Here is a 22,345-nt window from a genome sequence, read left to right as displayed (position 1 = left end):
CTCCAGCGATCCTTCCGCCTCAGCCTTCCAAGCAGCCGGGATTACAGGCTTGCACTACCACGCCCGGCTGATTTTTTGATTTATTGTAAAGATGAGGTCTCGCTGCCCAGGCGGGTCTCGAACCCGCGGGCTCAGGCAATCCACTCACCTCAGCCTCCTAAAGGCACGGGATTACAGGCTGAGCCACCGAGCCCGGCTGAGACTGACTTCTTTTACTTAGCATAATGTGTTCAAGATTCATCTGTGTTCTAACATGTTTCAATACTTCATTCCTTCTTATTACTGAATAGTGTTCTATTATGTGGACATGCAGTAGTTTACTTATTGACTCATCATTGCATAGACATTTGGGTTGTTTTGTGTCACAGAATTATGGGGACTCTTGCGAATTCCTTGAATGTAAGTTCTTTTGCTTTGGTTTTGGTTTAATAATCACCACTTACACTTGCTTAAAGTTTATTTAAGGACACATTCTAAGTTCTCTGGCAGAAGTAGTAGTGATAAAATGAATGAACGTACTTTATTCAAGCTTTATCTTTTTCTCCTTTTGACATGTTTCGTTTTATTTCCTTCAAGTTAAAAAGGACTCAGAATCCGAGGAGGAGGTGGATGAGGATGAAGGTTCTGTCCCAGTTTTAGTAGAGAATGAAAGCTATGTGAACCTTAAGAAAAAGATGCCCAAAAGATATGACTGGCAAGCAAAGTCAGTATATGCTGAAAATGGTAAAATCTGCAAGCAGTTCCGAATAAAACAGGTAGGGGATGCTGAGGAAATGGCGGGCGTTGCCTCCCTGGTGTCTGGATGATGAATGGGGAGTTGGGAGGCTGTGGCCACCTTCCCAAGGATCCTTTATTTCTCTTTTACACTGAATGGTCAGTTTCTACGTGCTACAGCAACCTTGGATGCCTGTGCTAGATGATTTTGGAAAATCCTGTAGCTGGTAAATATCAAACATACACATAATACCAAATATTCTCAAAATCATGTCCCTTTGGTACTGTCATGGGCAGTCTGGAATGTGAAATGAATTTAGAACTGGACATGGTAGCATGCACCTGTAGGCCCAGCTACTCAGTAGGCTGAGACTGGAGAATGTCTTGAACCCAGGAGTGCAAAGCCAGCCAGGACAACACAGCGAGATTCTGTCTCTGAAAGCAAACAAACAAACAAATACTGTGATTTACATTAGAAAAGTTAGTATATAAAAAGAGAAGGATAAGGAGGAACTCTTACCCATTTCAAAGACTCATCAGATAAATAGTGTGTCCATGGTCACATAGCTCGTAAGTGGCAACATGGGAGTTCAAGCCAATTCTGTTTCTAAAGGACATGTTGGTTTTGCCTCATTCACACGATTATTTTAAAAAGAACTCATAGGCTGAGCATGGTGGCTCATGCCTGTAATCCCAGCTCTTTGGGAAGCCGAGACAAGAGAATTGCTTGAGACCAAGAGTTCAAGACCAGATTGGGCAACATAGTAAGGCCTCTCGTCTCTACAAAATAAAAATAATAAAAACAACAACGACTCATAATTGAACTGTGAGGGCAAAGAATAGGTAGAACAAAGCACATTGCTTAGCCAGTATGGGGACTGGATTAAATGCTGTCTAAGTGCTCTTCCAATTCTAAAGTTCTGTGAGTCTGATTTTCAACACAAATAACACATATAACATATATCTATCACATCTAGAGTGAAATACTCATACAGCAGCAAAGCATATATAAATCACACTGTAAATAATAAGATGGTAGAAACAAAAAATTGCATATTCAATTTGATCAGTGTGATATGTTTATATAAAAAATTATATGCAGGAAAGAGGCATATTACTATAAGTTTCTTATGGTATTCAAAGTGTAGCCTTAGTTTTAACAAGCAAGATAATGTTTATATCATTGGCCATTAGATGTAAAATTGATTTGCATAGTTGTAGTGATTGGCCAAAAAACTCTTTTTGAGTACTTTTTCTATTATTGATTTAGGTAAACATTAAACATCTGACATTATGTTAAGCTGTGCCGTCTGATATGGTAGTCCCTAGCCACATTTGGCTATTTAAATTTATATTCATTAAAATAAAAAGTCACTTCCTCACTGTTCACATTTCAGGTGCTCAGTAGTCTCATGTGGTCAGGGATTGCTACATTGGACAGCACAGGTATGGAACATTTCCATCTACACAGAAAGTTCTGTTGGACAGTCTGTTGCTGAAACTCTGGCTAGAAGATCTGGGTTGGTGGTGTACAAAAGGAGTTTGTTTCCCTTATAAGACTTTTCCGTTGAGTCAGATGTAGGAAAACTGTGGATTGTGCAGATTATGCTGACAGATTTTCTGAGCAGCCTTCTGACTACAGTCACCTATATCCAATCCCAACAAGTCTCTGCAGTCTTTGTCTCTGAACAAATTGTTAAAGAAAGTGAAGAAGTGAGATTCTGGATCCCAGATTCAGAACTTTGTGAAAAGTGATTAAAAGTAACCCAACTGATGTCTTATCTTTGATTTATCAGGCTTCCAGACAGTTCCAGTCAATTCTGCAAGAAAGACAGTCACTCCCTGCTTGGGAAGAAAGAGAAACCATTCTCAGATTGCTGAGCAAACACCAGGTGGTTGTCATAAGTGGCATGACTGGGTAAGAATGTGGTTTACTCACATGTGGCTTCAATCCATACACATATGGACTCTGGTCACCATAACCAGCTCTACTCCTTACAAACCTATAGCTGGTGTTACTTGTACTAGCAAATATTAAATAATATTTCACAGTGGCTATTATTGCAACTTCTACAGCCAAATTACAAGAAACAAACAAAACTCAGAGATTCATCTAGGAATTGATAGACTTTGCATATCGCCTTGAGACAATATAAAGCAAATGATCTAGCTGAAGATATTTAATGAGCCCCATATTTAAGCTTAAAGGATAGTTCTAAAACATTTAGCTTGAAGGCTTTTAATCTACATTTATTCTGATTTCCTTAAAGCTTTTAATTTTTAAGAACAACTTAAGGTGCATTATTCTTTCTCTTCACACTCTGTATGTTACACAAACCTATTTAGCAGAGGCAAGTTGTAGGCTTTATTTAGTTCTTTATTCAGGAGTATACAGTTTAATAATTGCAAATTAATGATAATGATTAATAATAATTACAACTTAATAATTACATTTGTGCCCACACTCACTGATAGAATAGTAATCTTGAATAGTCTAGTTTATCTCTTTAACTTCAGTCTTATTATAGCTAATTTAATACACATCAAAGGGAAAAATATAAAATACTTTAATAATCATAAACTAATACTCCTTTTTGCTAGGATTTATATGTTAAATTTACATTCCTAGAAATGTTTACAGACCTTAACCTGATGTCTATTCAATAGTCCTGATTTTACAAATGATACTAAACTATTGTCTGGCTGCCCTGTTAATCTGAGTGCAAATTTCTGGGATTTCTTGGCTCTAGGTGCTAAGTCAGTAGGTAGTTTTAGAAAATACATGAACAACTTTTATTCCAATTGACTTTGTCACTGTCCTCAATGCATATATGATTGCTTCTTTAGTTAACTAGCCCTTGAAAACTTCATTTCAGGACTTATTTGTTTTAACATACAGATGTGGGAAAACCACACAGATTCCACAGTTTATTCTGGATGATTCTCTGAATGGACCACCTGAGAAGGTGGCTAACATCATCTGTACCCAACCCCGACGAATTTCTGCGATCTCTGTTGCTGAACGTGTTGCTAAAGAAAGAGCAGAGAGGGTGGGTCTCACTGTGGGATACCAGATCCGGTTAGAAAGTGTCAAGGTGTGTACTCTCTGCTTATTTCCAGTTAACAGAAATGTACAAATTTTAGATATAAAGAGTCTTTGGGGTCAAGAGATTCATCGGCACTTTGGGATATATACTTTCAAGTTATTTTAAATTAATGACCATCTTTAGTAGGGCTGTAGTTCTTTTAGAAATATTTTGGTATAAGAACTCTTATTTGGACCTGGTGCAATGGCTCACTCACAAAATAATCTCAGCTTTTTGGGAGGCCGAGGCAGGAGGATTGCTTGAGCCCAGGCACTAAAGATCAGCCTGGGCAACATAGCAAGACCGTATCTCTACAAAAAAATTGGCCAGGCATGATGGCACATACCTGTAGTCCTAGCTACTCAGGAGGCTGAGGCAGAAGGATCACCTGAGCCCAAGAGGTCAAGGCTTTGCACAACTGTACTCCAGCCTGCTGGAAACAGAGTGAGACGCTGACTCAAAAAAAAAAAAAAAAAAAAAAAAAAAAAGAAAAGAAAATATAAAAGAGAACTCTTACTTGGTTGTACTGTATTTTCTCTGTAAAACTTTTTATTCTTTATTGGCAGAAGTGATCTAGTAAATGCTGTTTTGCTTTTGAATCTGGGACTTAATCCATTTAACCAAATAAGAAACAAATTCAGAATTAGTTTTATTACTCAGTGCCTTTTAGTGCTTTTTATGAAAATCTTAAAATTTTAATATGAAATAGAAAGGTTCCCAGGTGCAGTGGTTCATGCCTGTAATCCCAAAACTTTGGGAGGCTAAGGTGGGAGAATTGCTTGAGCCCAGGAGTTTGAGACCAACCTGGGCAACATAATGAGACCCTGTCTCCACAAAAAAAAAAAAAAAAAAAAAAGCTTAGCCCATTGTCGTAGTGCACACCTGTAGTCCTAGCTACTTGGGAGGTTGAAGTGGGAAGATCACTTGAGCCCAGGACTTTGAGGCTTCAGTGAGCTATGATCATACCATTGCACTCTTACCTGAATGACAAAGTGAAACCCTGACCCCCAAAATAATAATAATTATAATAATACTACTTAAAAAATAAGAAAGGCTTTTATTGTCTTGGCAAGAAACTATATACTTAGTATGGTTTCATATTAAATGGAACTGCTGGTATTTTCAGTATTCTTTATCTCTGTCCATTCAAGATAGCTTGGCAGTAAAGAGTCTCCTTTTTTTCAAAAATGTCATTAATGCTTTATGTTGCCGTCTTGTTTAAGTCCTCAGCCACCAGATTGTTATACTGCACCACAGGAGTGCTGCTGAGAAGACTGGAAGGAGATACAGCCCTCCAAGGAGTCTCTCATATCATTGTGGATGAAGTTCATGAGAGGACAGAAGAAAGGTAAGACCAAGACTTGCCCAGTGAACATCCACACACAGGGCTGGACACGTTTTGTTCTGCTTCCAATTCAGTTTCATAGAGCTAGGTATGGTAATTCAGGGAAGGCCTAAGTTAGAGAAGAGGAACTGCTTTCTTCATCTCCAGGGTCTGCAACACTAAAAGTGTCAGGAGAGGATGTGGTCATCAACAGAAGAGTCATCCCACTAGATGGAGTCATCCTGTTAGATTAGAAGGCATACCTCACACCGTCCTTGGCAGTGTGCTGAGTGCTGTGCTTAGGAAAAACACAGGTGTAAGGCACGCTGTAGCCAGGGGAGTGGTCAGTGTATGCTTTCTCCTGTGTTCATTTGGTCAGTCATTCTGTCCTGACATTCATTCATATACTATTGAGCCTGTATGACGTGCCAAGTGATAGATTGATTAGTTGCTGGGGATGCAATTATGGTCCCTGCTCGTCTCTTACAGTCTGGTAGGAAAAACAAATCATAAACAAGTAAACAGTTAAAAAAATAATTGCAGATGGGAATAAGTACAGTAAAGGAATAGGCAGAATGTTGCAGTTAGAGGAAGAGAAACATACATGGTCAGGGACCGTATCTCCATAGAAGGACATTTAAATTGGAGCTGAAGTATGACAGGTACTCCCATGTGACAGATGGGTACAGGGAAAGCATGTGTGCAGATAGTGCAGTGAGATGGTACTTTGTGAGTCCTGAAATGGAAGGAAGGCCAGCACAGCTGGTGGACGGTGAGCAAGGGGGAGGCGGCAGGAGGAAAAAGCAGCAAGAGCCAGATCTTCCAGGACCTCACGCTCCATGGATAATAAAGCATATGAATTTTATTTTATGAAATTAGAAGTTATTAAAGGATGAGGCATAAAACACAAATTCTCGCCAGGTGTGGTAATGCATGCATGTAGTTCCTGCTACTAGGAGGCTGAGGCACCAGGATCACTTGAGCCCAGGAGTTTGAGACTGGTGAGCCGTGATAATGCCACTGCACTCTAGCCTGGGTGACAGAGTGAGGCCCCAACTCAAAAAAAAAATCATAGTTTATCATGTGGATTATGACATAGAGCAGTTAAAAAAAGAATAATGAGAAAAAGAGAGAAGATCCTGTGGAAATTATAAGGTTTTCCCAAAAGATACTATACTATTATATATCTTAAGAAGAAGAAAGTCAGTATACTTGGTGGATTGATAGGAAAGCAGAAAAGAACTGATAGCAAAACTTAAAAATGAAAGACAACCCTAAAGAGAGGCCCCAGCTACTGCAGATTAAATGTTGTCAGGAACTGAACAGGGAAGACATACAAACAGAAGACTGTTAGAAGAAATAATATAACGTAGTGAGATCTCATCTCTACAAAAATAAAAAACTTAGCCGGGCATGATGGCATATGCCTGTAGTCCCAGCTACTTGGGAGACTAAGGTGGAAGGATTGCTTAAGCCCAGGAGGTAGAGGCTGCAGTGAGCTGGGATTTTGCCAGTGCCACTGCACTCCAGCCTGGGTAACAAAATGAGACCCTGCCTGAAAAATGAAAAAAAAAAAACTAGTAAATAAGAAATATGAGCCGGGCTCAGTGGCTCAGCCTGTAATCCCAGCGCTTTGGGAGGCTGAGGTGAGTGGATTGCCTGAGCCCGTGGGTTTGAGACCCGCCTGGGCAACTTGGCGAGACCTCATCTCTACAATAAATCAAAAAAATTAGCTGGGTGTGGTAGTGCGCACCTGTAGTTCCAGCTACTTGGAAGGCTGAGGTGGAAGGATTGCCGGAACCCAGCAGGTCGAGGCTGTGGTGGCCGGGAGCGGCCACTGCACTCCAGTCTGGGTGACAGAGTGAGACTCCAACTCAAAAAAAAAAAAAAAAGAAGAAAAAGAAATATGAAGCAATTAGAAACCAAAGGAAGCAGACTTAGATCAAAAGAAAAAGAAATAATTCCTAGAACAAGACAATAATAATTCTTAAATGACTATACAGATAGAATAGAAATCTTTTTTTTTTTTGAGTTGGAGTCTCACTTGGTCGCCCAGACTGGAGTGCAGTGGCCGCTCCCGGCCACCGCAGCCTCAACCTGCTGGGCTGCGGCGATCCTTCCACCTCAGCCTTCCAAGTAGCCGGAATTACAGGCATGCGCTACCACGCCCGGCTGATTTTTTGATTTATTGTAGAGATGAGGTCTCGCGGTCCAGGCGGGTCTCGAACCCGCGGGCTCTGGCAATCCACTCACCTCATAGAATAGAAATCTTTAAGGGACAATAATTTTTTTATAGAGACATCACACAACAATGGAGAAAAAATAAACAGTAATTAATGTCATGTTGCAGCTGTTGGAAATCAGTGTCTGGAAGAATAATTTTTTTAAACAAATTCACTGACCGACTTGGAAAGGAAACCAAGTAAAACATTGTACTAGGCTAATAGTATTCAAATGATTGGATTATAAAAATGAATTTTAAATTTTAGGAAAAATACTATCTGGTGTAATTTTGAAGAGAAAGAATGACTTTGCATTTCATAATATTTATGCTTCCACACACTTGAGAGGCAGAAACAGCCCTGGATCTGGTTCCTGTCTACAGTAATATTCTCAAAAAGAGAAAGATTTCTATAAAACTAAGGATCTATAGAATATGAACAGTTAAAAATTCAAAAATTTTCAAAATGATACTTTGCACATTGGAGAAGGACGTGCCAAACATTTACAAATGCCAGTCTTCAGGAAGAGGTGTATAAAGCATAAGAAAAAGTAAGGGAATATTTGCTAGCTATGATTGAAAAGACAGAAAATAGGAATAAAATCTAGAAACAAAGATCAGTAAAATCTGCAAACAAAGATCAAAAAATATAGGCAAGATTAAAGGGTGAATATAGAAAAATTACAGTTGTGTTAGTTAAAAGTTTAATAAATTTTCTGATCTTAAAGATATCATGATTATTCTAAAGCATTTAGTAGATACAAAAAAATACAAGAAGAAGAATCTCTGTATCCTACAAAATAACATGTAACTAGTTACATGTTAGAATTTTGGCCGGTTTTCTTCTGGGAGTGTATTGGAAATTAATGCAGTGGAGGGAGAGATGTATTTTCGCAAACACTATTAGGATTATATAATTTTGTGTGCTGCTTTAATTTAATAGCATGATAATGAACTATCTTTAAAATTATTAATAATTGCATTAGGAAATTCTGAAGTGTGGGTGTATCATAAATTATTTAACTATTTGCCTATTGTTGTTAGGTTATTTCCTTTTACCTTGAAAATGAAACAGTAATAGTAATAAATGTAATTAAATTAAGTTCTTTAAATTAAAGAGAACTAAGTAGTATAAGAACACATTCTCATTAAAAACTCACACAATACAGATAAAGTGAAAGTCCCTCCTAACACTCCTTACTCAGAGGTGGATACAGCAGTAAGATTGGTAATGTGTCCTTTTATGCATTGACTTAGACACTTACTTTGTTAGAAATGGTTACTTTTACTTTCTGACCTTTTTTCCTTACACAGATGACATATTCACTTAGTAAGTCAATGAATATTGCCCAAGCACTTACTATATCCCAGGCATTGTTCTAGATACTGGAGTAGTGAAGAAAATAGGCCAAAATTCCTGTCCTTGTAGAGCTTATATCCTAATGGGGAGCCCATTAATAAGAAAGATAAATAAGTAAAGTACAGGGTATATTAAGTGCTAAGAAGAAAACATAAAGCACAAAAAAGACAGTATGAAATGTAAGGGAAGGCCAGGCGCAGTGGCTCATGCCTATAATCCCAGCACTTTGGGAGGCTGAAGTAGAAGGATCACTTGAGCCCAGGAGTTCAAAACCAGCCTAGGCAATATAGCAAGACCTCATCTCCACAAAAAATGAAAAATTTAACTGGGCATGGTGGTGTGTGCCTGTAGTCCCAGCTACTTGGGAGACTGAAGCGGAAGATTGCCTGATCCCAGAAGGTTGAGGCTGCAGTAAGCCAACACCCAACACCACTCTGCCCTGGGCGACAGAGTGAGAACCTGACTTTAAAAAAAATAAAATAAAAACATAGGCAGGTAATCCCCAGATTCTAAGCATTTTAGACAAGAGATATTTACCCTGTAATAGTAAGACTTCATATCCAGGGAGTTGACATATTTTTCTATGAGTGCTACAATTAGTTTTATAGATGTCTTAAGCATTCCTTGGCTCAAAATATATTCAAAGTTATTACTTGTCATTTATCGAATCTGTATGATCCTCAAGTGTTGCTTTTATTTCTTCCAGTGACTTCTTGCTGCTAGTTTTGAAGGACATTGTACTGCAGAGGCCAAATCTTCAAGTTATTTTAATGAGTGCGACTTTAAACACTGAGCTCTTTTCAGAATATTTCAATTCCTGTCCAGTTATTACTATACCAGGTGATTAAAATGCATCAATAAATGTGTCATTCTAATAAGCAAATGTTATTAAATTTTGTTTGAGACATAAATAAATAGATATTTATACCTCTTTCTAAAGGAGAAGTGATTATAACAAATAAAATTATAGCCATATAGCGCAGTCAATAAGCAGGTAATGTATCTTGCTGGGAGATTTTAATTTTTTGTATGTGATTTTTTAAAGCAAGTCTTGGTTACTTAGGATTTCTAGCATTTTGCTGTGTTTAACATCAAAATGTGCATTTATGGTGGTAGTCTGTCAAAGAGGGAAGTTGTGTCTGTGTATAGTATATTTGTTCATTGCTGGATTTGGCTCAATTTCTAGATGTTGGTCCACTCTGGGAGAAATTGGATAGTCTGTTTTCTTTTGGTACTTCCATGGACTCATTGTGGAATTGACTTATCCTGAGCTTTGGTTTCTCTTTCTGCATTTGGATGTCAAAGGAACAATTTGGAAACACTGACTGATAAATAATAGTATAATTTGTTCTAGTTATAGAGAACGTTGACAGATTTAAGGAAGAAACTTTGTGCTTGATGTAGAATATGATTGCTGAATATTGGAAAGTCCCTGTGGGGAACATGGGAAGGGTGTAAAAGGTCTAACAGGTAAAAAGTCTTCTTAGCGAGTTGTCATTTCTCTGCCTACACTCTTCTGTTTTCTTTACTAACTGGAATCTACACTTTTCAATTTCTGTCATCAACAACTTCTTTTTAAATACTTTTAAGACCATGGAACAAATAGTACATTATTGTGCCAAGCTTTGTTTTAAAAGAATTTTGTATATATAAACTAAGATGGTCAAATGGGTGTTCTGAGGCTTTTTGTTTTATCTGCTTGTTTTTCTAGGTCGTACATTTCCTGTTGATCAATTTTTTTTGGAAGATGCAATTGCTGTAACAAGGTAAGGAAGATAATAAGGGTCTTTGAAAACAGAACTAATATTTTACCCTCAGGGTGCTAGGATACTAATACGTATGTTAGTCTGTCTTCTATTTTTTTTTTATACTTGATTGTAGCCAAAAGGCCATGAAACAATTTTCTTCTGATTTTTTTGTTTTGTGCAGTTTGTTTTCTTCTTTCTTTCACGAAACAGACTGCCAGTATTTGAATTCCTCTACTTATAACTGTAACTTTGGCAGGTAGTTTACTCTCTCTGTGCCTGTTTCATCAAATGACTAAAATGGCATATTAATAGCTACTACTTTATGGGTAGTTATGAAGATTAATGAATGAATTAATACTTAAGGGGGCTTAACTGTGCCAGGCACATAGCTCATGCTCTTATAAATGTTAGCTGTTATCATTGTTATTCTACCCTCTTGGAGTTTGCAGTATCGTCTGAGTGCTAAGATGTCTGCATAGGAATTTCAGGACTAGGTAGAAAATGGTTAAGTCCGTTGTATACAAACATTGCTCTCCTGTGAAAGCCCTCCTTCCTCTTCTTACTCTTTGATCTTGAGCATGTCCCAAGATTTTATCCTTGCACTCTTTCTTCTCACCGTTAAACTCACTCTTGGCTGCCTTCGGTTTACATGATGTCAGCTGTCATCTCTGTGCCAAAAATTCCCAGATCAATGTTTCCACCATTGACCTCTGAGCTGCAGAAGAAAACACCCTGATATCTGGCCCCTGAAACTAACTCAGATGTCTTCTCCTTTCCACTCCTTCCGTCTCTCACAAGCCACCCTCCTAGTTTCATGTTTATTTTGTGATACTATTTTCTCAAGCTGAAAACCCAGAACCAAATTTGAGTGTGCAGTAGGAATACTTAGGAAAAATAACTTTCAATAAGCTTCCTAAGTATTCCTTAGGAAAAATAACTTTCAATAAGCTTCCTAAGTATTCCTACTGCACACTCAATACTTAGGAAAAATAACTTTCAATAAGCTTCCTAAGTATTCCTACTGCACACTCAAATTTGAGTGTGCTTGAGTGTGCAGTAGGAATACTTAGGAAGCTTATTGAAAGTTATTTTTTGAGCCTTATTCTACTCCCATTGAATATAAATTTCTGAGGAAATCATTTTTAACTAATTTATCTGTCTTTTCTTTCTCATTCTTTCAAACTCCATAATTCTCTTTAAACATAGAATTGGTCCCATTCCTCCCTTCTTATAAACTTTCCTTGGTTCCCTATTACCCACACTCTGTGGACACTCTAGGCCCATGTCTTTTGACCCCAGCTGATGTCTAATTCCCATCCTACTTTATTCTCCTTTCCATAAGTTTTAACTCCATCCAGCTACTTGCTATTTCTCCAATATGCCCTAGTACCAGTACTACTTTATTTTTAGTAATGATGTGGTTTCTGCTCCCCCTTCCCTATCTAGTCATTCTTTAACACCCAAGTTGAATGCTACCTCCATGAAATTTCCTTTCTTCTATTAAAAATGAATTAATTCTTTACTAGAAGTCATGGTACTTTTTTGTGCTTTGAATGACATTTATTTCTGTCTGTCTTGCAGTGTGATGAGTTGCTTTGGTCTGTTCTTGCTCGTTTGTAGGTTTCTTGAGTGTATTCATTTTTATATACACCACTACCACCACAGTCCCTGGTACAAAGTAGATATTCAGCAAATGTTCAGTGAGCACATTAATGTTGAATATGAAAAGAGAGTATAACATTTCATGGAGGGAAAGGATTGGAGGAAGTCAAGATTCATGGGTTTTTAAACCTTTTTCATTTAAAAACTACAGTATACTTTCTGCAAATGAAATCTTACAGGAAATCATAAAGAAATGAGAGCTAAAAAAAGGAAAAGAAATGAGAACTAAAACAGGAATGTTCTGACTGAAAAAGCAGAGGACAAAGCCCCTTCTTGCTTACTCTGTGCCCACCCCTTACCTTTCCTTGTGGCTCTAAGGAAAATTTAAGACTCCAGAATAAAAGAAAAAAAAAAGACTCCAGAAAAAATAATTCAAACCATTTATCTAGGCTAATTTCCTAAACGATGAGAAAATAAAGTCTTCGGAAACTGACTTGTTAGACGCGTCGTGCCAGGCTGGTTGAGTTGTAGATCTAGAACTCACATCCAGAGCTTTTGGTTTCAAATCTAGTGATTTTTCTACTTTGCCATGATATCTAGTAGTATTATCATTAGCAAATACTAACTTAATTAGGAAGAGTTTTGAAATGTCTTGAGGAGGTTCTTATGGAGATGTTCAGTCAACAACTGGAAATTTGGATCTAAACTTAGTTGCAACAAAGAAGATTCCCAGCTGCCTGGGAATTATAATTGAAAGCAGGGGAATGGAGAAGATTACCAAAGAAGAAAATAAAACGAAGAGGGTGTCAATGAGGGTGCAGCCCACATGTTCTGTGCGTGCTCTTGTTCTTGGACAGGGCTTTTCTCTGAATTCCTAACTGGTTTTAAGATAGCATCAAAAGCATCGCAGTGTGGTCCCAACGAGAAATGGGGCGCAGCCAGCGGAATCCTAAGCTGGTGGAAGAAGGGCGCCCGACTGGGCAGAAGTAGAGCCATGCTCTGCTGAGGGAGCACTTGAAGCGGGTGGGCCCTTCACGCCTCACCAGGAGACCTATGACATGCGAGCACATCCCCTTGTCTTTCTTTCCCAGGTATGTGTTGCAGGATGGGAGCCCGTACATGCGTTCCATGAAACAGATGTCAAAGGAGAAGCTGAAAGCACGGCGCAGCAGAACTGCTTTGGAAGAAGTAGAGGAGGACCTGAGGCTCTCGCTTCACCTCCAGGACCAGAATTCTGTCAAAGATGCAGTGCCAGATCAACAGCTGGACTTCAAGCAGCTCCTGGCCCGCTACAAAGGTGATATTGTCTCCTGGGGGACATTGGAGTGATTCCAAAGATTTCAAGTATCGGTCCCCACCATAATTTGGAGGAGGACAAAGTATGACTCTTATCTCATAGTTACAATGCCTTTAATTCATCAGAATAACTTTACACTTAGAAAAATAGAAACTTAGCCGGGCTCGGTGGCTCAGCCTGTAATCCCGCGCTTTGGGAGTCTGAGGTGAGTGGATTGCCTGAGCCCGCGGGTTCGAGACCCTCCTGGGCAACTTGGCGAGACCTCATCTCTACAATAAATCAAAAAATTAGCCGGGCGTGGTAGCACACGCCTGTAGTTCCAGCTACTTGGAAGACTGAGGTGGAAGGATCACTGGAGCCCAGCAGGTCGAGGCTGCGGTGGCCAGGTGTGGCCACTGCACTCCAGTCTGGGTGACAGAGTGAGACTCCAACTCAAAAAAAGAAAAAGAAAAATAGAAGCTTGAATACATAGTTAGATTATAATTATTCATGTGTTTATCAGTTGTTTTTTTCTGATGATAAAAGAATTATATGTTCATTGGAGAAATATTAGGAGGCTGTAAAATATAAATTAGATTCTTGAGTACTTTGTAACTTTTTATTTTGATGAGATTTCAAACTTACAGAAAGGTTCACAAGACTATTCAGTCAACTCTCATATATTAACATACCCTTGTCCCTGATCCACCAACTGCTCATACTTTTCTCATTTGCTTTATCGTTTCCTCCGTGTATATTTTTTTCCTGGATCTCCTGAGTAAATTGCAGATTTGAGGCCCCTTTACCCCAATACTAAATTTAGGATGTATTCCCTAAGAACAAGGGCATTGCCTTACGTAACCGCAGTACGGTGATCAAAATGAAGACATTTAACAGTGATATAACACCACTATTTAATCTACAGTCCCTACTCGGATTGTGCCAGAACCTCAACATGTACATCACTGTGGTTCAGGGTACTACCATGGGTCTGTATTGCATTCTGTCATGTGTCCTTGGTCTCTGTAGATCTGGAACTGCTCCTCAGCCTGTATTTGTCTTTTAAGACTTTGACATTTTTAAAGATTATTTTGTAGACTGTCCTATCGTTTGGGATTATCTGATGTTTCCCCATGATTGAATTTAGGTTCTGATTTGGGGCTGGAATACTACAGAAACAGTATCGGGTTCTCAGCACGTTATATCAGGAGGCACCTGGGCACATGATGTTGGCTTGTCCCATTATTCATGATATTAGCCTGACCAGTTGGTGAAGGTGATGTTGGCTAGGTTTCTTCCCTATGCAATTGTTATTTGTTCGGTTTATAGGTAATTTGTGGAGAGATATTTGAGACTTTTTTTTTTTTTTTTTAGTCAGAGTCTGTCACCCAGGCTTGAGTGCAGTGACACACTCACAGCCACTGCAACCTCGACCTGCTGGGCTCAGGCAATCCTTCTGCCTCAGCCTTCCAATAACTGGAACTACTGGCATGAGCCACCATGCCCGGCTATTTGAGACTATTTAAGTATCCTGTAATATCCCACTAGTTTTAGTGTTATTTATAGGTTTGTTTTTTGTGGGTTTTTTTCAAACAAAGTTTATTTGAGAAGGAAGAGAGAAAAGAAAGGGAGACATGCCAGAGCTGGCATGAGTGAGAGAACTACTTATTTATGGGTTTTTAAAAGAACTTCTAGCCGGACACAGTGGTTCATGCCTATAATCCCAGCACTTTGGAAAACCGAGGCAAGAGGATTGTCTGAGCCCAGGGGTTTGGGACCAGCCTGGGCAACTTGGTGAGACCTTATCTCTACAATAAATCAAAAAATTAGTCATGCGTGGTGGCACACAACTGTGTTTCCAGCTACTTGAAAGACTGAGGCAGAAGGATCACCTAAGCCCAGCAGTTTGAGATTGCAGTGGCCATGAATGTGCCACTGTACTCTAGCCTGGGCGACAGAGGGAGACTCCAACTCAAAAAAAAAAAAAAACCATCTTGTGGGGGTCTACACTGCGCTGAGCTTTTATACACGTTAGGTGCTCCCTCCTCCCATGCCAAACTCCAGCCAACTCCCCTTTGTTCCCATGTGGTCTTCTACTTGTGTAAGCTGGGCTGAACCCAAGGAGACCCCAAGATTACCACTTTACTTTCTTCCTTAAAGCCTAGACTAGAGACAGGTCTCAGCTGCCCCTGCTGCTTTCTTTCCCTGGACTGCCAGCCCTGTTCCTCTTAGTTCTTCCCAAGAAGGGGTATTTACCTTTCATGAGTAAGAGCTTTCAATACGCATCACTACTTATGGAAGATAAGGGGCAAGGGAATTTTCCTTTTTCTTCTTCCACCAAAGACTGTTCCCAGTTTTGGATGAAAATGTAATCATCAAGGAATTAAGGCATTAGCCTTAATTGCTCTGTTATTTAGGAAGAGATGCATAGCCCCCAAACATGGTTTCATTCACTCTTCCACATATTCTGAGACGTAAGGTTAACAGAATAGACTTATATCTTATAGACCTGGGTTCAACTCTGAAGGCTCTCGTAAGACCAGCTGAAGACTTTGAGCAAGTTCTTTATCCTCTCTGTGCCTCAGTTTCCTTACCTATAATATGGAGTTATTTAGAGGATAAATACGAGAATACAAACCCACAAGAATAGTGCCCAGCTAGTAAGTACAGATTTGTGATTCTAATTAAAATATGTCTGGCTCAAAAATTCATGTGCTTTTTGTACAGCAAACAATTCTTGTTCTTTTTGTACATCAAAAAGAAGCTGATAACTCCCATTTCTTTAGTAAATTATGGAACAGGAAAATCTCTTTGGTTTCTTGTTCAAAATTTCAGAATTTTCTTTAAGAGTGATGACTGACTCTAAGCCATGCCTTTCTAATTTCAAGCACAGAGGTTACTAAAGCTCAGAAAGTACCTTTGGGACCTCCTTTCTAAGGAAGGAGAATAGGGAGTGGAGGTTGGGAGAGAGGCCCTGCTGCTGGCCTCTGTGTGATGCTGGGCTGATGGCTTAGCTTTGCTGAGCTTCTGGTTCTGTCTTTTTTTTTTAAGTTTCGATCTAGTTGATCTCAGTGCTCTCTTTCACCTTTCAGAAAATTAAGTAATGTTCCTTAGCTTAGTTTTAAATACTTTTTCTAGTGTTTTTTGTTTTTTTTAAAAAGGCAATCCTAGCTGGGCTCAGTGGCTCAGCCTGTAATCCCGCACCTTTGGGAGGCTGAGGTGAGTGGATTGCCTGAGCCCACGGGTTCGAGACCCGCCTGGGCAGCGAGACCTCATCTCTACAATAAATCAACAATTAGCCAGGCGTGGTAGCGCATGCCTGTAATTCCAGCTACTTGGAAGGCTGAGGCAGAAGGATTGCCAGAGCCCAGCAGGTTGAGGCTGCGGTGGCCGGGAACAGCCACTGCACTCCAGTCTGGGTGATCGAATGAGACTCCAACTCAAAAAAAAAAAAAGACAGTCCTGCCAGTCACGGTGGCTCACACCTATAATTCCAGCACTTTGAGAGGCCAAGGTGAAAGGACTGCCTGAGGCCACAAATTTGAGACCAGCCTGGGTAACTTGGCAAGACCTTGTCTCTACAATAAGTCAAAAAAATAGCCGAGCATGGTGGCACGCACCTGGGGTTCCAGCTACTTGGAAGGCTGAGGTGGAAGGATCACCTGAGCTTAGGAGGTCGAGACTGCACTAGCTGTGATCATGCCACTGTACTCCAGCCTGGCGACAGAATGAGACTCTGACTCAAAATAACTAACAAATAAAAGGCAGTCCCTTTAAGTATAAAACTGATTCGTTAAAACTGCTAGACTGTAAATTTTTTTTAATGATTTTCTTTCTTTTTTTTTTTTTGAGTTGGAGTCTCACTCTTTTCCCCCAACTGGAGTGCAGTGGCACACTCCCAGCCCCCGCAGCCTCGACCTGCTGGGCTCTGGTGATCCATTTGCTTCAGCCTTCCGAGTAGCCAGAACTACAGGCGTGTACTACCACGCCCAGCTAATTTTTGATTTATTGTGGAGACGAGGTCTCGCCATGTTGCCTGGGCAGGTCTCGAACCCTCAGGCTCAGGCAGTCCACTTGACTCGGCCTCCCAAAGCACTGGGATTACAGGCTGAGCCACCAGGCCCAGCCTAAAATGATTTTTAATTCTCTGCATTTTTTCAGTTAGCAGATCCCATTCCTCTTTGAAAAGTCTGGTTTTTTGGAATATTGGCAAAGAAAAGCGCCTCCCACTCTGCCTGCTTCGCCCAGCCACGGCCTTGTTTGTGCAGCCTGTTTCTTCCTTTCCATTTTGACCAGCTTGGGATCCACTCCACTAGGACACATTGTTCAGAAACTGCTTCTGTCCTTCAGATTTCTCAGCATACTATGGAAGCTTCTCTTCCTGGATACCATCTACCGTTCGTTTATTCCAGTTAGGCTGCAGTTAGGGTATGGGCCATAGGAGGACCTGAGAAGTGTTTGAAGATTAGACACCTCAAGAGTTGAGGCTTGTGGTATAACCCACAGAACTGTATCTTTTACTAGGCATGGATATCTTAGAAGGATATCTTAGAACTGAGAGTCTGTGCATAGACTTCAGAGGTGTTGGTGAGGTGAAGCTCATTAAAATCTTACATGTTTTTCAGGGAAGATTCATAACTTACCATTTTCTCAAAGTAACTCAAAGGTTAAGAGTCATTCTTATGCAGATGCTGGTGAAAGCTGTGGTCTCTGTCTGCTGATTTCCGTAGGTTATTGTTACCTGGACTTCCAGCTGATCTCACTCATGATTTGACTGAATCTGGAAAGCATTTCTAAAATGTATTTTGACTTTGAATTTTGCTTCCAGGACTTGAATTTTCATAAACGTGTGATAGGTGAAAAAGTAGGGTTAAAGGTGTCCCATCTGGTAGCCAAGCACAGTGGCATGTGCTTGTAGCCCAGCTACTCAGAAGACTGAGGCAGGAGGATTTGCTTGAGTCCAGGAGTTTGAGGCTGCAGTAAGCTATGATTGCACCCTTATACTGCAGCCTAGGCAGTGGAGCAAGATCCCTTCTCTTGGTGGGGGGGGGAGGGGAAAGTGGCTCATTTAGGCCTTTCCAACAGGGGCAGGAATCTGCTCTTCGGGTCATTGTTCAAACAAAAATTACTTCTGGTGAGACTGTATTTCTTGAGAGACTAAAAGAAAGAAGTTCATTTTAGTACATTAAATATGAAAATCTGTTTTACTAAATCAAAGTAGCACTCACCTGGTTCACAGGCATATTGTCTTCAATAAAGTAAAATTATTCTCCTGATTTTTACCTTTCTTCCAGGAGTCAGCAAGGCAGTCATCAAAACAATGTCCGTTATGGATTTTGAAAAGGTTAATCTTGAATTAATAGAGGCCTTACTAGAGTGGATTGTGGACGGAAAGCACTCCTACCCTCCAGGTAACTGCTGCTTCATTCAGGCGGGACTGATCCACAGATTAAACACTAGGTTCCTGGCTAAATGGGAGTCCAGTCATGAGTGTTTGGATCACATGCAATCTCCTTGCACACAAAGACCATGGAGAAGTGGGTTAAGAGCACAAGCTTTGGAGTCTGATAAACTTCCCAGCTCTGCTATTCAAGGAAACTTGTAACCTTGGATAAAGTCCTTATCTTTTCTGTGCATCAGTTCCCTTGTTGTAAAATGAAGATAGTAATAAATCCACTTACATAAAGCTATTTTGAGGATCAAAGGAAACTATCTGTAAAGCACTTAGCACAGTGTCTGGCATATAGTTAAAGCCCAGTAAATGCTACCCCTAATAATAATACTGTAATTATAATAATACGGCTGACCCTTGAACAACACTGGGGTTAGGGACACCAACCCCTGCATAGTCAAAAACTGGGTATAACTTTTGACTCCCCCAAAATGTAACTACTAATTGCCTACTGTAACTGGAAGCCTTACCAATAACAAACAGTTGAAAAACACATATTTTATATGTTATAGGTATTCCATACTGTATTCTTACAATAAAATAAGCTAAAGAAAAGAAAGTGTGGCCAGGCTTAGTGGCTCAGCCTGTAATCCAGCACTTGGGGAGGCCGAGGCGAGTGGATCACCTGGGCCCATGGGTGTGAGACCCACCTGGGCAACTTGGTGACACCTTGTCTCTACAATAAATCAAAACTAAGCTGGGTGTGGTAGCGCATACCTGTAGTTCCAGCTACTTGGAAGCCTGAGGCAGAAGGATCGCCGGAGCCCAGGAGGTTGAGGCTGCGGTGGCCGGGAGCGGCCACTGCACTCCAGTCTGGACGACAGAGTGAGACTCCAACTCAAAAAAGAAAAGAGTTATTAAGAAAATCATAAGGAAGAAAAAATATATTTGCTGTTCATGAAGTAAAAATGGGTCATCATAAAGATCTTCATCCTCATCGCCTTCATGTTGAGTAGGCTGAAGAGGAGGAAGAGGAGGGTTTGCCCTGATGTCTCAGGGTGACCAGCAGAAAAGGTGGAGAAAGTGAGAAGGTGGGAGGCAAGAGAGGCAGGCATCACTCCGTGTACTTTGTAGAAATACATCATAATATTGGCCTGACTTTTCTTTTTCGTTTTTCTAAAAATGTTTCTGAAAGTACCAGACCCCTCATCATTTGCTTTAGTTTCAGTGCCCATCGGTCCATGATATAAAAGAAGTGAAAAGCAGTCTTGGGTAATCAGAACCCTTCTGCCCGATTGCCCAATGCCAATTTCTTTCCTGGCACTACTGCTTCTCCTCTTCTTCACCATCTCGCTGGTTTGGAAGCACTCATCTTCATCAAGTTGTCTTCTGCTAATGCCTCTGGTGTAGCATCTGTAGCTCTGGAATTTCTCTAAGAGTTGTATCTTGAAATCCTCACGAACACTCCTAGTCTTTTATCTACAATCTCTTTCATGATTTTCTTCAACTCTATTGTAAATCCTGTGAAGTCATGCACATCTGGACACAGTTTTCTCCAGCAGGAACTCTGTTTCAAGTTTGATGGGTCTCACAGCTTTTTCTATTACAACAATAGCATCTTCAATTGTGTAATCCTTCCAGACTTTCATGATGTTCTATCTATCAGGGTTCTCCGTAGCATTGACAGTTCTAACCATAGAGTACCATGTGCACTGAGCCTTAAAGGTCCTTATGATCTAAAGGCTGAATTGAGAGTTGTGTTTAGGAGTAAGTAGAACACTTCACTGTCTTCGTTGTATGACTCATGGCATTCTGGGTGGCCAAGGGCGCTGTCAAATATTAAAAAACTTTGAAAGGCAGTTCCTTACTGGTAAGGTACTTCCTGACTTCAGGGACAAAGCATTGGCAGAACCAGTTCAGAAAAGCAGTTCTCATCGTCCAGGACTTCTTGTTGTACAACCAGAAGACTGGCAGCTAGTGGTTATCATTTCCCTTCAAGGCCTAGGGTTGGCAGCTTTGTAGAAGGGCAGTCCTGATCATAAACTAGACTGCATTTGCACAAAACAGTAGAGTTAGCCTATCCCTTCCTGCCTTAAATCCTGGTGCTCACTTCTCTTCCTTACTAATAAAATGCCCTTCTGGCATTTTCCCCCCTAGAATTGGGCTTTTATCTGCATTAAAAACCTATTCAGGCAGTGATCCTCAGTGATTTTCTAAATGACATCTGGCAACTCATCTGCTGCCTCTCAGAGAGCCAGCAGAAATAGCTTCTCTTGTTACTCTGATATTTATTAAGCCAAACCTCTTTCTAAAATTATCAAACCATCCTTTGCTGGTATTAAATTTTTTAGATATTGATCCTTCACTTTTTTGCTTTAAGTTGTCATATAATGACTATGCTTTTTCTCAAGTCATGTTAGAATCTATGGGTGTACCTTATAGCAACCCTGCACTCACATAAAAGCTGCATTTTCAATGAGATTCATAGGTATTCTGCAAAAAGCACACGGTTTTTCTACCTGCTGGTGTAGCTGCAGTGATGACTGCAATGGGCCTTACACTGGATTCCTCTGTCTTGAAATGACAGGCACCCACAGCTGCAGACCTCAGTCTACAGTACATACCAAGCAGTTTAACTTGTTTTTGTAATGTCATGACTTCTTGGCTTCATTTTTTTTTTTTTTTGAGTTGTAGTCTCACTCTGTCACCCAGGCTGGAGTGTAGTCGCTTGTTCACGGCCACAACCTGCTGGACTCAGGCAATCCTTCTGCTTCAGCCTTCAAGCAACTGGAACTACAGGCGTGCACCACCATGCCCACCATGCCCAACAAATTTTTATTTTTATTTATTTTTATTTATTTATTGTAGAGACAAGGTCTTGCCATGTTGCCCAGGCTGGTCTCAAGCCCCATAGTGCTGGGATTACGTGCATGAGCTACCACACCCGGCTTTCTCTGCTTCTTAGAAGCACTTTCAGCATCACTAGTGGCACTGAGTATGGGTCGCATGGTGTTATTCAAGGTTTATGGGATAGCACTAAACGCATTAAAAAACATGTAAACCAGGAGAGGTTACTTTTTACTGAGATATGCAATTTGCTGGAGAGGCAAACTACACACACGGGGATGATTAATGTCACAGTACGTTTTAAGTGGACACTCGCAACATATGAGCTCACCACAGTAGCAACAGGAAGTGACTATGAAATTTTTTAAAATAAAATTATTATGGTAGTATAGTGTGTATGCTACAGTTAATTTTATGCATTTTTATATTCATTTACGTTTGTGTTGACTGGCTGGCACCCTGTAGGTCTGTGTTTATATCTGAAGTTTTGATAAATTTTAACTTTTCATAACAGATTTGTGTATATTTTATGATAGCAAATGATAAAATAGACAAGTATCTAGGTATATGGAGATTTACATTTATGGATTCGTGACATACCTAACTTTTTCTTAATTTTAAATATATTTCTGGGCTACTTAGTTCATCTGCTAGCTTTTTCAAATTGTAGCAAATCTCCAAAATAGTTTTCATCTTTATTTATTTATTTTTTTTTGAGTTGGAGTCTCACTCTGTCGCCCAGACTGGAGTGCAGTGGCCGCTCCCGGCCCACGCA

General features: G+C 40.1%; 1 protein-coding gene across 2 annotated transcripts in view; it reads left to right on the top strand.

Annotated features, from left to right (window-relative positions):
• Window positions 1-22,345, top strand: part of DHX57 (DExH-box helicase 57) — a 61,269-nt gene that overhangs the window by 12,482 nt on the left and 26,442 nt on the right. For both annotated transcript variants that reach the window (XM_021717596.1, XM_008068130.2), the window contains 8 exons: window positions 577-755; window positions 2,511-2,632; window positions 3,614-3,809; window positions 5,024-5,148; window positions 9,412-9,545; window positions 10,417-10,471; window positions 13,147-13,352; window positions 18,626-18,742. In XM_021717596.1, coding sequence (XP_021573271.1) covers window positions 577-755; window positions 2,511-2,632; window positions 3,614-3,809; window positions 5,024-5,148; window positions 9,412-9,545; window positions 10,417-10,471; window positions 13,147-13,352; window positions 18,626-18,742 — 1,134 coding nt within the window. The remainder of the gene's footprint in view (window positions 1-576; window positions 756-2,510; window positions 2,633-3,613; window positions 3,810-5,023; window positions 5,149-9,411; window positions 9,546-10,416; window positions 10,472-13,146; window positions 13,353-18,625; window positions 18,743-22,345) is intronic.

Source organism: Carlito syrichta, unplaced genomic scaffold, assembly GCF_000164805.1.
Source record: "Carlito syrichta isolate Samal-C Ts95f unplaced genomic scaffold, Tarsius_syrichta-2.0.1 Scaffold309881, whole genome shotgun sequence".
NCBI lineage: Eukaryota > Metazoa > Chordata > Mammalia > Primates > Tarsiidae > Carlito > Carlito syrichta.
The sequence above is the reverse complement of the archived record's forward strand: the minus strand, read 5'-3'. Positions and strand labels throughout refer to the sequence as shown.